General features: G+C 40.7%; 1 protein-coding gene across 1 annotated transcript in view; it reads left to right on the top strand.

Annotated features, from left to right (window-relative positions):
- The window catches only part of plpp4 (phospholipid phosphatase 4), a 56,527-nt gene extending 40,933 nt beyond the window's left edge, over nt 1–15,594 (top strand). Inside the window, exons 6-7 of the mRNA XM_005473867.4 lie at nt 10,520–10,690; nt 12,240–15,594. Of these exons, the coding sequence (XP_005473924.1) occupies nt 10,520–10,690; nt 12,240–12,448 (380 nt within the window). The 3' untranslated portion in view covers nt 12,449–15,594. The remainder of the gene's footprint in view (nt 1–10,519; nt 10,691–12,239) is intronic.
- The last annotated feature ends 231 nt before the right edge of the window (nt 15,595–15,825 follow it).

Below are 15,825 nucleotides of genomic sequence, written 5' to 3'. Positions count from 1 at the left end.
TTGTTGTTGTTTTCTGCATACCATGTCAAGCTTTTCTGTATAAAGTAATGAAGAATCTTGGATTTTAATATTGTAGTTCGTGGATTTCGGATTTGGTGCTTAAAACTTCGTGAAACTGTAACCGTATTTCATTCACCACAAATAACTATCTGATTGAATAGTTTTCTTATCAGATAGAGCAGGGGTCGGCAACCCTAGGCACGCGTGGGTTAACTGATGGCACGCACGACCATAGCTGGACTGGCCATCGGGCATACCGGACATTTGCTCGGTGGCCCGATGATATTTTTTTTTTTTTTTTTTGGTGGTGGATTGGCCAGACGCTGGTCGGTGTGTAAAAATAACTCAGTTGTTTGGTGTTGGCCATGGCGGAGCTTCCACAGATTCAGTAAAATTAACAAGTGGAGGAGGCCAGCAGGTGGATGAGGGAAGGGGAGACAGGAGGAGGAGAGACCCGAGGAAGCCGCCGGTCGGAGCGTCAGGTGAACTAAACTTCAGATAAGAAGTTATGACCTGCAGTCTATCTGGGTCAGATATAAACCAAGTTTAGGTGGAGTTTATTTTCGTTGTGCTGACGTTTTACAGTCAGTTACAATAACTCGTACTGCGTGCTAGCTAGCATGACGGAGTTTATATACTGCTGGGCGGGTGCTATGATTTTATTGATAGTGAACTTTATTTTATTCATAAGGTTAGTTAGTAGAGTTGCCAACCGTCCCGTACAAACGGAATCGTCCGGCATTCAGAGAAATTATTACGCGTTTCGTATTGAGCTGAGAAGGAACACAGTTTGTCCCGGACTTCAGCTACAATGAAAAAGACACAAAGCTGGAGTTATTCTGTGTTTACGCTGTCAGCTGCCTCTTCTTCTCTCATTCTCCCCCCTCTCTCTCCTGTTTCTACTTCAATCATGAAACTGATCAATGATCAGCTGATCGGCTTTTCTCTCGTTTGTTTATCGCCCACTTTGCGCCAGAAAGAGGAAACCAGCGGATGTCGCGTTAAACAAGAGCAGCACGTTTAATCTTGATCAGCTGTTGTTAGAATTTATTTAATATTAATTTCTAGTATCAGCTGATGTTTGCTGGAGCCACAGCTGTAAAAGCTGCTGGTATGATGTCGGTTTGGTTATCTGGTGAGTGGGAAACATGCAGATGAAACCAGGAGATGTCCTTACTGAATCATCAGAGCTGAACAGGTGATGGAGAAACAGGTTTACCTTTTAGGTGACTTGGATGAGTTGAAGGGAAGTTATCAACGGTTTCTGAGAGACAAATAACACCAGGATCCTTTTCTATGTAGCTGACAGCTGGTAACTGTGCAGGGGCGGATCTAGCAAAGTGATGCCAGGGGGCCAGGTAGGGCGTTAACAGGGAAAGGGGGGCACAAAGAAATACTTTTCATTCTTATTCTCATTTAAAATGTCTCACTTTTAATAAATAATTATCTGAGTCTTACAACAAACAATTGATAGATTGATACATATATACCATCAAGACAGTGTACATCACTGTTACAACAGTGTTTGTTTTCATTCAAAGGCTTTATGATTTTTCCTATAATGGCGGGCCGGTCTCTAGTCAAAATGCCCGGGTCGATTTTTTTGTCCCAGTCCAGCCCTGGATGCAGCTCATCTGCAGTCTGGTGTTACCTACATCTTCCTATTCAGAAGGCAGAATTTCTGAGTTCTGAGTACAATCAAAAGCACCACGACTGCAGTTTTTGTGTTGGATGTAAAAAGCGCACATGACGCTGTGACGTAGGCTAGAATCATCGCGGCAGTCGACGATGGTCCAGGCGTGGGATTTCTCTCGTGGAAGTATGCACGTTATTTTTTCCTTTCTATTGGTAGGTGGCACAGTGCACTTGTGGCAAGTAAGCAAGCTAGAAGACTGGCAGTCTGGCTGGGTATCCAGTTACGGAAGCAACATATTAACAAGAGAAGTCTGAGTAAAACCAAAGTTACTTTCCCTAGTAACTAGTTACTTTTAAAGTAACGAGTAACTTGAAGTAACTGAGTTACTTTTGATGGAAGTAACTAGTAATGTAACTAAGTTACTAATTTAAAGTAACTTACCCAACACTGGTCATAGGTCAGTGTTAAGTGGCAGGAGCCTGGAGAACTATTACTCAAGATATGAAAAATTGCAAGAAAATCTGGCTGCTTGGAAGAAACGAGGGGTGGCTCAAGACTTTTGCACACCACAGTATCTGTTTTGCGAAGAAAGCATCTTTGTGTGCTTTGCCACCGCTGTGACATGCATGAAATGTATTTTGTTTTGCTTGCTTCTGCATTTTCATTACATTTCTACTCTACATCCTCATTCAGAGTTGACAAGGTAATTACGCAGTAATCATTTGTACTGCAGGAATGTGCAAATAAGCAAATTGTTGCATCCTACCGAAACAGTTATTTGTCACAGAAGTGAAAAGAGCTGAAAATGCATGATGAATCTTAAACACCTCTTTTTTTTTTTTAAAGATTCTAATGAAACCAAATGAGAATTATTCGAACTATTATTGAGGGATATTGGGCATATGTACAAGAAACGCTCTGCTTGTGAAATGGTTGGGAAATTAGTTTAGTTGTCATCCTGCTGTGAGTGTGAATGTTTACAACAGGCTCCTAATCAAACATGAGATCACTGGGCTTTTGTGTGTTATATGCCAAGACCATGTGAATTCAATGATGTAATTTCACGGCCCAGATTTATTTGAAATACATATTTTAGCATAATGCTAAAGTCTAATGCTTACAACCTCTCAAACACCTGCTTTAAAGAAAGGCTTTGAAGTGCTGGCTTTGTCCCATTAGACATGGCAAAGAGGGACGATGCTCTGTAATTCACCGCAGCACTGAGCATGGATTACATTCATCTATGCGACAGCTCTAATAGCCTTATGTTGTTGCACAGTGAGTAAGAAAGTGATTGAGAGAACAGTGCGACTGGGGACATAGGGAGCGCCCATACACTAGCACATCTAGAGAGCAGAAGAAATCCAATTTCCCGTCTGTGTCCCTTTTCACCAGACATTGCTTGTTGGACCACGAATAAGTTACAGAGCTTTTACTCAGACAAATGTGGCGTGGGACAGAAGAATAGGGCCAAAGAGAAGACGAGAGTGAATGGAGCCTTGTTTAAAATGGCATCTGGATGTCTCACAAAATCAGTTCAGGCTCGTGTGAAGACATACACTCAGACTATAGGGGAAAAAATAAACAGTTCTGCACTCACAGAGTCAGAAATGAGGTCACAGATATGCAGTTTGTGTCATTAAAGGACGCACGGTAAAATGCTAACAAAATCCATCAAGAATAGCCAGAACAAACATATACATTTATATCAGATTCCACTGTTTGTCGAGAGCTATTTTTTAAACACTCAGACTATTATTATTGCATTTGAAAGTTGTTAAAGCTGCTCACGTTGCCCCTGATTAGATTTATTTTTCTTCGCCTCATAGCAAAGTAAAAGAATAACATAAATTGGAGGAGACAGGTTCCAGAAAAGAGAAAAACAAACAGATAAATAGCAACTCCCCTGAATTCGCTGCACCAATATCCACAGCGATAAAGCAACCGGGCCCGAAAGCATTAGCTCTAATTGTCTACTTCATATTCATATTCATCTCACCACTCTCCCCTGTGAATATTAAGCCATTAGATATGATCAATTAATAAACACTTTTGAAACCCATCTGCCATCTTACCATCTACAGTCTCTCCAATTCCTAAATGAATCCTGAGAGATGGAGCTAACCACATCTCCAACTCCTGCTTCTTTCACTTATGCACAACTATCTATATTAAATTAGCCTTAGCTTGCCATGTCCATCATATTAGTTGAATGTCTAGGGAGAATTAAGCTGCTGCAGCAGCGTGTCCTCTTATTTCTGCTATAACGCAGTCAGACACAGTTCAGTGCAGAGTGAAGGAGCAATTATACAGCGCTAATAAGGAGGTTCTGTTGAGCTTTTGTATGTTAATGGATGAAACAGTCTCCATGCTCAAGTGGTTAATTAATATGCATTACTTCTGTGAGAGTCAGGGTTGTGTCCCACTTGTTCCTGCTGGGGTCAAAAGTCAAAACAGCAGGGAGAATGTGAGGAAGGCTGGGAGATTGGAAGCATAATAATATGAGTACCGCAGTTGTCTGTTTTGGAGTGTGGTGTTGATGGAAATTAATATTATAAAGTAACACATAAATAAGTAATGAGTTAAGTGTTTAAAGCTAGAATGCAGATAAGTTTGGTGTAATGGCTCAGCCGCAGCCACTGAGGTCTTTGAGACTGAACTTCAGCATTTCTCTGAGCTAATACTAATATTAGCACATTTGCTGTGTTAATTCTAACACGCTGGTGTCACAGATAAAAATCTTTGTGAAAGTTAGTCTTGCAGATTGGCAGTGATCTTGGTAACATCCCAGGGCAGTTACTTTTACCTAATAATAATCAACAGGGAGAATGCCATACGTTCAGTGTCAGGAGTCACAGGGACGTAAAAATTGACATAAATCTGTTAAAAAAAAAGCTTCTAAAGTTTGGTGACTTCCAAAAAATAAGGTTTAAAATGATCTCCTCCCTCAGGTTAAACATAGAAAATGCATGTGGAAAGTCAAGATAATATTAAGCCTTACTCCCAAGTGCAAACATACTGTAATCAATGTCTCTGGCTCATCCCACCAAATACATTGAAGAAATGGCAAGCTAATAGATACAGAGAGCCAAGAAGCTGAGATTGCTGGCTGAGCTTGACTCCGTGTCCTGCCAGAACTACGACTGAGTTTAATGTCAGCTTTTTTATACAGACCAAAGTCCTGAACATTTTAACTTAATAGATAGATAGACTTGAATAAAAACGCAAAGTAATTACCTGTGAGAAAAATGTCTATCAAATCACATGGCAACCTGTCCCACTGTTGAAATGCTCCACTCAAAATCCAAAGTAGGTACAGGAGCGTTTCTTGTATAAGAAATAATTGTGCAAATCTTTTGAGAGCCTAAAGAAAAACTCCTAGTTAGCAAATTCTATCTCATTATTTCAATTTATCATGCAGCTCTGCTGTTACCTTTTCTGCTGCACCACATCTCTAAAAAGATGCAGCTGCAATTAAAAATCAAAAATCAAATTAAAAAAACATGCCTGTAGGCTCAAACCTATAGGCGGTTGCTGGGGCGACGGAGGGGCTGAACAGCAGGCAGCGATGCAGAGCAGCACATGTTAGTGAAAGAAATGGGAAATGTTGGTGTCTAAACAAATTCGGGGTCTTTGTTTGGTGCGAGGAGAGTAAGGCATGTAAGTGTGTATGATGCAGTCCAGCTTGAGCAGCCTGCCTGAACTAGCTTGCAGACTGTGCTCCATTTATGTGGCTGAGCGTTTCCTTTGGATGCACCAGTGGATGCAGTTTCTGCCACTTTTACCAAAAAGAGAAACCTTCTTCCATCATTTCCATCTTTTAAAAAAGTGCAAAGTTGGTCCTTCTTCACTTGAAACTTCTGCACAAACCTTGTGTTTGTTTGAAGATGAAAAAAGGCAATCACACTGTACTCATTACTCTCATTAGGCATCTCTGTTTAGTCTCAGGGGAATAACTTTTTCAAAGCTTTTGAAATGAATGAGACAGATTCATTAACATGATGTTTCCCCCCCATCCTTGGCCTCTTCCCTCTGTCCTCTGTCCTCTTAGGAACTCCTGCCGCTTCTGAACAAGACAATAACATCCCAGTGGTTATTAAATCAGTGTATAACCCAGCTTGGTCATATATGCAAATTTTACATCTACAAAATGTATTTGCGCATTTCTTTACACGTAGCCCGGGCAGAGCACATACTTATTGTATTATTCATGCCGAAAAAGCATTTCTATTAGAGTAATCCTCAAACTGTTGACTCGCTGTGTCTACAAACATAAACTTTGTGTGTACTATGGCAATAAAAAAGACGATTTTGGCTCAGCTTTGCAGCAGGTTAGATTTAATTTATTCACATTTGTTGTTTCTGTCAATAAATTCTAAAAATAAAGGTTAGACAATATTGTTTCTATCTACAGTTCCCTTATTTTCTATCTGGAGTATTTCAACATTGTCTTCAGTTGCTCAGATTTATAGACTGCACGTCAGTTAAAATGGGCCATTTGCAGAGTTTTATGTATGAAATCCACATATTACGAAAAAGCTCTGGTATTTAACTATAGCAGCAAATTGCTACAAATCAGGGAGAGAGTTGTTCTGTGAGTTTGGTGACCTGTGCAGCCTCCTTCTCATAAATGGATATGTGCCTGTCACTCTGAATGAATGATTATAGCGGGAAAGAGCAGTTTACTAGATGGCTGCTCCAGCTGGGTCATGATTTTAGAAGAGAATAATCAAAGTATGTACAACGCACAGAGTAATGTATACATTTATCATGTTCAAACAGCCAAGATGACTTGTGACGAAGTGTTACATTACTGCTGTTACTAATACAAAAATGATGTGTGATCTGCTCTCTAGAAATTAGAAATAATAAAAAGATAATATTGAAAGTCTTGTTGAACTAATATGAGTTGGACCATGCTGACTGAACATTTCAATGTCCGACTCTATGGTTTATTGATAATTTGGTCCTGTCTTTCACAGTGAGTAATGTAATTGTCTTAGCTATAGTAAGAGCTATTAAAATAAATTGTGTGAGCTGTGATGGGAAATGTGGTGAGGTTGCCCAGAAGTGAGATTGATGGGCAGTGAGGAACGCATAGGCTGGGGATCCTGGATGGCCTGTTCATAACCTCTGAACAGAGGAACTCAAGTGAGCTAGAAAGCACAAAAGTAATGCATTTTTGGTAATGCTGACTATGTCCAGTGTGTTATTGCATACAGCACAAGGTATAGTAAATACTGGCGCAATTTAAAGCTTGGGGTCCACTAAGCCTCTCTGTGCAATGCGTTGTTAATATTGGGCAGGTGTGAATTTCCTCTGGGAGCCTCTTAAATCTGCTGTATATCACCCAAAGCTTCATTATTTTTGTAGTGTTTGCATTTTTCCTCGCATTAATTGGGCTCCCAGTTTACCCCAGTCTACTTTTCAAGCAGGATCCAACTTTTTGCTCACATCTGATGGGTAAATTGGCTGGCTAGCAAGAAGAAGATACATTGTGAGCAATCCAGCAAAAACAAAAAAGCAAAAAAAACTAACAAAAAAACGCAGAAAAATGTAATATTGGAAAGTATTCTGAATAAGGATGCAATAAAGGAAACTACAATATCTCCATAACTTCCCGTGCGAGTAACAGTGAATAACATAGCACTCTTTAAATAAACCTAAGATCAGCCTAAACCAACTGTATACTGTGCTGGTGTAAATTGTCCAGTGTAAAATTCAGAATTGTTAATGGAGCCAAGTCATCACCTGAAAGCAAGACAGGCAGCTGTTGGGACGGCTGAACTTTCTGCCTCTTCCTTCTACCCCCATTGTATTTCCTCGCTTTCTCTCTCTCTCTCCTGGCTGCACACGTGTCCTGCTGTCCTTAGTATTCTGGGCCAGATTGTGGGTTGAGTGACAAATGGGCATCTGATGGGTGAGGCTGGGTGCTGTTTGGCCTGCTGTAGCAGTTAACTAATGACCCTGTGCCAGGGCAAAGATTAATGGCTCCATCACAAAACCTTTAATTCTGATAATTAGACTGCTGCTTTTTCTACAACATCAGTTAAAACAAGGGGTGGTCTCTTCAGCATTGCATGGCGAGTAGCTCAGTCATGATTGTTTTTTCACTCAGGGCTTTATTTTTCACTGTAACGTATGTTTCTGTGTATATGTGTGTAATTTATAACCCACTCTGTGGTGGTATGATTTGGGACTCGTGTGTTCTCTTCTTTTTGTGAGTGAGTGCTTGCATAGAATCACTAATCCAATGATTTTCTTATGTACGGCAAATTTAGACCATTACCAATGCATGTGTTTGGACTGTGGGAGGAAAACCGTGCACCCAGAGAGAACTCCCACAGAAGTCAAACATAGTCCTCATATAGAAAAGCCCCAGCTGACTCATGGATTCAAACCCAGGACTTTCTTGTTTTGAGGTGAGAGCTGTTCAGTGTTCAGTCATTAGGAACCTAATTTTTTCACGTGGGATGCACACATTGATGCCGCAAACAGACTTCATTTTGCAAGAGTATGCAAATTGCTAAATGAGTCTCCTTGAGAGTGTGGGCTCTGCTTAGCTCTGTAAGTGTAGTTTTCTGCTTGCTCCCGTCTGCTCCTAGGCACCTGCAGAGTGTTTCAGCACAGCTTTTAGAGACTGCAGTCTCAGTGAAATCACCTGTGAGTGGGTGGCTGTGGGAAGAGGTCAAAAACTCCAACAACATCTCATCATAACGACCTCATTGTGATGATCCCTTGAAGGCCAAAAGCCAAAACACCTTGGTCAATTAAAAAATGTTTATCTGTATATTACAAGTTTTGCTGGAGGTTTGACCTCTTTCCATTTTCTTTATCATTCAGTTCATCCACATTGAAAGCAGGTAAAGGTGCAGTGGAAACACATACTCAACTTCTGAAAAACTGCTGCAAAAGTCCTATCAGTTTCCATTACATTTTTCCAAAATGCTCAACAATTACACAGATGGATCAGCTGGTCAGTGAATCGATCCCTAACTCCTCCACAGGTTGAAGTATCCTTGGGCAAGGTACTGAAGTCCAAGCTCAGCCTGATGCTTAAGCATGTATGTGTTTGTGTGTGTGAATGTTAGTGTTGGTGTCATAGGGTGAAAATGAGACTTATAGTAATAAGTTGCTTTGACTGCTCAGCTGAATAGAAACATGACTTATAAGTATTTCATTTACCTTTTAAACTACATAAATATATTGGTAGTATGATTTTATATAGACAGGCTACTTTTGGGGCTTCTTCACTCACCTCTTTTCCCTCTCTGTGTTTGTACACCACTCCACATTTAATCAGTAGTTATTAATATCTCACTCTTTTCCACACAGTGTGTTTTGTCCTTTCTCCCTCACCTCAACCTCAACCGATCACAGCAGATGGCTGCCCCTGCCTGAGCCTGGTTCTGTTGGAGGTTCCTTCCTGTTAAAAGGGAGTTTTTCCTTCCCACTCTTGCCAAGTGCTCATACAATAGGGCAGGGGTATTTAACTAAAATTTAAAGAGGTCCACTTAGAAGAAAGTTATTGAAGCAAAGGTCTGGACGATCATAATGTCTAATTATATACTACATATATGTATGATTGCTGAAAATTCTCGCCATTAAAAGTTAAAGTGAAAATCTAATAAAGGGAGGAAAATCTCGAATTGCCTCTTTTTTGTTTCCTATCCCAACTGAAAAGTCTCAACCATTATAAATCTCAACACAGCTGAACAGTTGTGAGCAGTTTTAGAGGCTCCCTTTATTCCCCTCTATTAATTATGGAGAGAAATTTGCCACAAAAAGGGTTGCAAATGTGTACAATATGTTCCACAAGTGTAAATTAAGATTTACAAATATGTACACCAATTTTGTGTGTAACTTTCTAGGACTCTCAAGTGCGTGCTCCAATCCACACACAAATAAGAAGCAATCTGACCACACGTAAAACTATTTTACAAACGTGTACGTCGAACCTGAAAAAATACTGATCATTTACACACAAATTTATTACATTCAGCTTCATGAGTCTGATCATTTTCTCTTTTAAAAACTTTAAAAATGACCTAATCAGCTCCCCCATGTTATTGCTCAGTGAGTGAATTGAGCTCTAGCTTGTCCTGCAAGGATTTTAAAGATTTTTGAATGGAGTCAGGGCCATGCTCATAAACATGTGGAGGTGCTCACTGATGAGCTGGGAATGATATTTAGTTTTGATTGTAATAACTGTGGAGAAAACTGCCTCGGTTAAGTGCGTGGACCCAAACATGGTGAAGATGCACAGGGCTACTTTCCTCATACCTGAGAAGCCTAACTCAGTGGAAAAGTGCAAGGATCAGCACATACAAGCTGCTCTTTCAGGTCCTCATCATCTTAGAGATGAACAAATTGCATCTGGAGAAGCCCAGTGTTCATCCATTGCTCTATTTTCACTGTCCACTTTTCATTTTTGCACAGCACCGTTTGTTCCTAGTTTTTTCCTTCCTTCCTCCTTGTCAATTTTTTAAGCTTTTTGCACAGTCGTCTGTATTTCTCCCTTTCTTTTTGCTGTCTTTTCATGTGTAACTTACTCTCAGCTGTTGACACTGTAGAGTCAGTGTTTACCACCTGGAATGCACAGAGCTGATTGGCTGAGTGGTATCACATCACTCTATTTTTTACATTTTAGGGTCTTCACATTATAATATAAAACCCATTGAGGCAACTGTTGTGATTTGTGTGTGATTTTGTGCTATGTAAAAAAAACTGAATTAAAAGCAACTGAACTAGCCTTGTGTGACTGGCTCACTGACTGTATTTATATAAAGAGCCTAGATCAGGACAACAACTGATAATCTGAATGTTGTACATAACATTCAATATTGATTTGTCTCTCTTTCTTTTTCTTTGTCTTCTCACTAGTTGCATTCTCAGGTCTTGGTTTCACCTCCTTCTACCTGGCGGGAAAGTTGCAGTGTTTTACGGATCAGGGTCGCGGGCGTAGCTGGCGTCTCTGTGCTATGGTGCTGCCTCTTTACAGCGCCATGATGATTGCACTGTCCCGGACCTGTGACTACAAACACCACTGGCAAGGTCTGCCTGACAGCTTAGACACGAGATTTTCCTCCATTTATTAGAAATATTGCCACAAAAAGTCTTGTGCCCGTGTCAGCCAGAGATTATTGATGTTCAGTCCAACCTTGCTCAAGGCACTTTTGTAATTGTAGATGCAGATAAGTAATGAGGCCTATGCTTGTAACAGCTGTATTTCTATAATCACAACAAGCTTTAACTTCATCATCACACCTGACAAATTGAGAGGAAGCTAAAAAGTGCAGCCGTGTACGATAAGTCCAACTAGAAAGTTTGCTTGTTTTTCCAACAGGCGTAAAATTGTGTCTTAAAGAGCTGTCTTTAAGACATTGCATAATGATTAATTCCTGAAAACTGCATCAGATGCATATCATTCACCAGCTTTGGGAGGAGATTATGATTATAAGGTTAAGGTTTCATGTTTCTCTACGTCGTTATTCTTTCTCTGTTTTAACTTCATATATTTACTAAAAGACTTGGAGAAAAACCTGGGATGGAGGGGTGAAGCGAGAGGAAGCGAATGAATATGTGGGTGAGGTGTGTAAAAGCGTATGTGCAAATATGATGACAGTTCTGTCACGGGGTGTTAATTAGTTTTATAGAGCCATATGTTCCACTCTTCTTTAGGAACTAAAATATATTTACGAGGAAAGCAAAGCACCTACAGCAGTTCAAGACAAGCCAATCATTGCACGAGTCCTCATTGTGTTTCTTAGCTCGACTTTTTCTCGTGAATCTCCTCAGCAAACTGTAAGTACGCAGAGGGCTATTAAACTTGAGGGGGCTCAATCTGCTCCCACTGTAAACACAAGCTGGGAGCTGCCATTAGCCAGGCTGCGGCACCATTCTCGATAGATACTAATTTTCCTCACCATTCCTTTTCACTTTGGATGTGCCCTCTGTCCTCTGAGGGGAAAAGGCTGGCCTTCCAAACGCCGTCTCAACGAGGCCGCCCAGCTAATATATCGCATCAAGTCACAGTCTATTAAATTCAGTTGACAGCAGTCGATGAAACATTCAGCGCGCAAGCTCGTGCACTGTACAGCTGTTGAATGGCGGGAATCGATGTTGCAATATTTTTTTCATTTCACCCAGAAGGACGAAATAAAGGGAGACCTGTGGAAAAAACATCATTTTGATATGGCGGAAGCCTCTACTTGAGCTGTTTCAGCCACCAGCTGGCTGTGTCATTTTGATCTATATGGAGCAATATAGACTTAATACTCACCATGGCAGTGTGATATTATATGATATATTATAGCTTAAAGGCGGCTAGGTATAATACAAGCCTGTTCAGCATATGACAAAGTGACACAGACAGCCTGTCCTGAGGCAAGTGAAGCCACCGCTCAGCAGAGCAGATTCATTACGCTCCCTTTCAAGTTTCTTTCATCGAACTCCAAACTACAATATAAGCACCGCAACACATACATCAATGGCTTATTAAATGTGCTAATTCTATTTGCAGGTGTTATTTTACTTCCTTCACGCAGGCTAAACTTAGCTATCCATGCATTCCTTTAAATATATCTGCTTTTGTGCCTCGCAGACGCCTTTGTTGGAGGAGTGATCGGGTTGCTGTTTGCATACATTTGCTACCGCCAGCACTACCCCCCCTTCCTGCACATGGACTGCCACCTGCCTTATGCCAGCCTGGCTTCCGCCACGCACACGCCCTCGCATCCTCAGGACGACCCGCAGCCCACTGACAACGCCACCACCCTTCCCCTGGAAGGCTTGACTGAAGGGCCGGTATGACTAGTGGCCACCACTGAGACTACCCCCAACGCCCTCACCAAGCCGCCAAGCCCACCCCCCATTCCCGGTGACTGACTGACTCTTGTATACATTCCAGTGGACAGTGAAACGCCTCATGCATTTCTATCCTCTGGCACCTACATTATTCCTGTTTTGTTTTTTTTTCTCTTAAAGTCTATATTTAGATGTGTTGTATGCGAGGAACCTACGAATATGGGACATTGCCACAGAGAGGGACGAGAAAAAAAAATGTTGAAAACCTGAGGAGATGTCTTACTAATGGCTGTGAAAAAAGATAAAAATATTGCCAGCTTTAGCTGGAATCTTTCTGCGTAATGAGAGACACGGATGGCAGGTTGCTATATGCTGGAGTATATTTATTGTTTGGTTGTAAAGGAATGGGACAGATGGTTGAGGAGATCCCATGAAATGTCACAGCAATCAAACCATGAAATTAAACTAGTGTTATTGTATATGTCACACTTTGAAACAAACTGTGGAATCTGATAGCAGCTCAGAAACGAAACAACATCCTGTGTTTCGTTTAAATCTACATATGTCTTCTGCATTTTGTAGGGTACCAGGCCTAAAACTTTAAGGCATGCAGGAGCAGTCTATATTCATACCTCTACTATTTCCAGCAGTTTTATTTTATTGTCTGGCAGCATAATGATAAATAAAGAACCAATACTCACTTAGGGAAGCACAGCTCCATGTCAAAAGCAATATGTTTTTTTCATTATTCAAATTCTCACCATTCTCTTGGGCTTTAAACCCTGCATATCACCACTTCCTCATTCCTCCACCTCCTCTCTCTGTCACCATCAAACTCTATTTTTCACTTGCCTTGCATTTAACACTTGTTCCCAGAGGTTGCACAGGGACACGGACCCTCAGTGGGGGCAATCAATAACAGCCAAGTGGGAATGCTGTGGCAGAAGTGTGTCTGGGAAGGCGCAAACTCCAATCTGCTTCTGCATTAATCCTCATTAAGCACGGTCAGCCACTGCTCCTTATGAGGGCATTAGAACTATATGAGGTGCCCCGTGAACTGCCCATGCATCACAAATGGCTTTCAGTCTAATGTAGCCCCACAAATAGACAATCTAGTATTCAGCAGACGAGAGATCTGAACCCAGGGCTGTGATTTTGGTGTATTTATCATCCAATAAAGTTCCATTTTTTTTCTTAATATAGGGACAGCGTGTTGAAACAAGCAAACACCAAAGATCTGTAGTGTTTTTTTAATGCCTAGGTGGTATGCACCCAGTTTTTCATTTTGAACAGAAATCCCAGATAGCTAGATGACTGGTTTCCTATCATCAACAAAGCAATTTGTAGCCTTTTGCAAGTTTAGTTAGAAATGATGGGTTTTTTTCGTTGCCTTGGTTACTATGCGCTTCTTTGCCATTGCTGTGACATTAATGGGAAAATTAGATATTAGGATAGCTCTAACCCAAACAAGCACTAAAGAGCAATGTGTTGGACGATGCAGGAGAACTGCACAGCATAACAGAATGAATGAGCAGCAAGCCAAATGTAGAGAGCCTTTTTAAAAAAAAAAAATCCTGTCAAGAAGCTCGTGAGCAGTGTTTTTACGTTCATCTGTCTCTACAGTCTGTCGCCACTTGTGTTTTGGTGGAAAGCATCAGATGTACCTTCGGCTGTTGTTTCACTTTATTTTGGGCACAGTTTGGCTTGTGGCACAAAGGTAGACAAGGAACGATCTCTCTGATCAAAATGACTTTATACATGATTTATTTAAACATGTCACAATTAAGCCTGAATCACAAATGCAACCCATTGGCAGCTTTTAAAAAGCATTTGTGTGTGTGTGTGTGTGTGTGTGTGTGTGCGTGCGCGAGCGTGTGAATATTTTTGTGTGCAGCGTTTGACAAGGCCGATCTCACAATGATGCAATACAACGTGAAACTTTACTAAGAACGAACGTTTCACCAGAGGGAAAAAGGTGCTCGACGCTGCGCATCAGACTCTGTGATGGGACTTGAGACTCTGAGAGCTGACTGTAAGAAAGGAGACTGACTCCACAGAGTCTTTCAGCACATGACTGCAAATGTGTAACTGTGAGATACTGGCTTTGTGAGGCAGATTTTCAGAGATAAAAAGGATTGTGACACAAATACACAACGTTCTATACCTGCATTTGCCTGACTGATGGCGGTCTGATGTTTGTACTCTGTCATTTAGTTTTCTCCTATTATGTGGTACTGTATATTGGAGGAAAAGCATTGTTCAGAAGTCTGTATTTTCACCTTTTTTCAACAGGGGATCTGAGTTCCCCGCTCTCTTAGAAATCATCTAAGATCACGGCTTGTTTTCATTTGGTGCTATAGATGCTGTTGTAGCAGTTGGTGTCCTGTTATTTCAAATGGTTGATGTGTCACTAAGAAACGAAATTCAATCTTTTTTTTTTTAGAGAGACAGAGAAAGGTATTAAAAGCTATTAAAATAAATATTTCATTATTTTAAATCAGATAAGCAGCCAGTGTGTACTCCTCAGATATTTTTTTCCAGATGTTTCACCTTCACAAGGACTGAAGGCATAAATAAACTTAAGAAAATAAAAATACTGAAGAATATTGAGATGATTGTCAGCTATCATGAATAGATGTCTGAAGAAAAAAAAAGAATCTTTGTTCATGGCATGCCAGTTCCATTTGTGAGAAGATTGTTTTCTATGAATAAGCATGTCAGGCCTTGAGAAGTCTTTGAGCTGTGTTTTGCTATTTGTATACTTTATGTACAATAAAGGACTGCAGCTGTGTGAACCTTGTCCATGAAGAATCAAAGGATCCTTAGGTATCTTGTGTGATCGTTGGGGTCTATACTCATTCTGATGAAAGAAACTGAAACTCACAAATCAAGGTTTGAGGTATTTGAATAAAAAAAACTGTATTTAGCAGCTACTAAACTGTTCCTTATAATATGCAAATGAACAATCTTAGATTATGCAGTAGCAAACATCTGAATGAGCTCAGTTAGTTCAGTTACTTTACTTTCAGCGGAGCTGCCATCGGTTTGCACAGCACAAGCAGAACTCTGTTCTAAGTGTGTGTTGTGCTTTACTGCACCAGCTGTGTTGCACTCTTGCTTAGGGAGTTTCCAATAAACATATTTATGCCTAAGACTGCCTGTTCATTTTCATAACCTGATTGGGTTGCTGTCAGTGACAGCTCTAGCTTTTTTTTTGGGCCATGCTAATGACAGCAGTGCTAATACGTTGGTCGGTCAGTTCACCACACTGGAATTACTCTGCAGCTCTTGGATGAGTTGGCATAATGTATCTTACATACATTCTTGTTAGTGACTTTGGTGATTACTTGACTTTTGAGTTTGGCCTCAAATGAGTGGCCTGT

This window comes from Oreochromis niloticus, linkage group LG13, assembly GCF_001858045.2.
Source record: "Oreochromis niloticus isolate F11D_XX linkage group LG13, O_niloticus_UMD_NMBU, whole genome shotgun sequence".
NCBI classification, from domain to species: Eukaryota; Metazoa; Chordata; class Actinopteri; order Cichliformes; family Cichlidae; genus Oreochromis; species Oreochromis niloticus.
The sequence above is the reverse complement of the archived record's forward strand: the minus strand, read 5'-3'. Positions and strand labels throughout refer to the sequence as shown.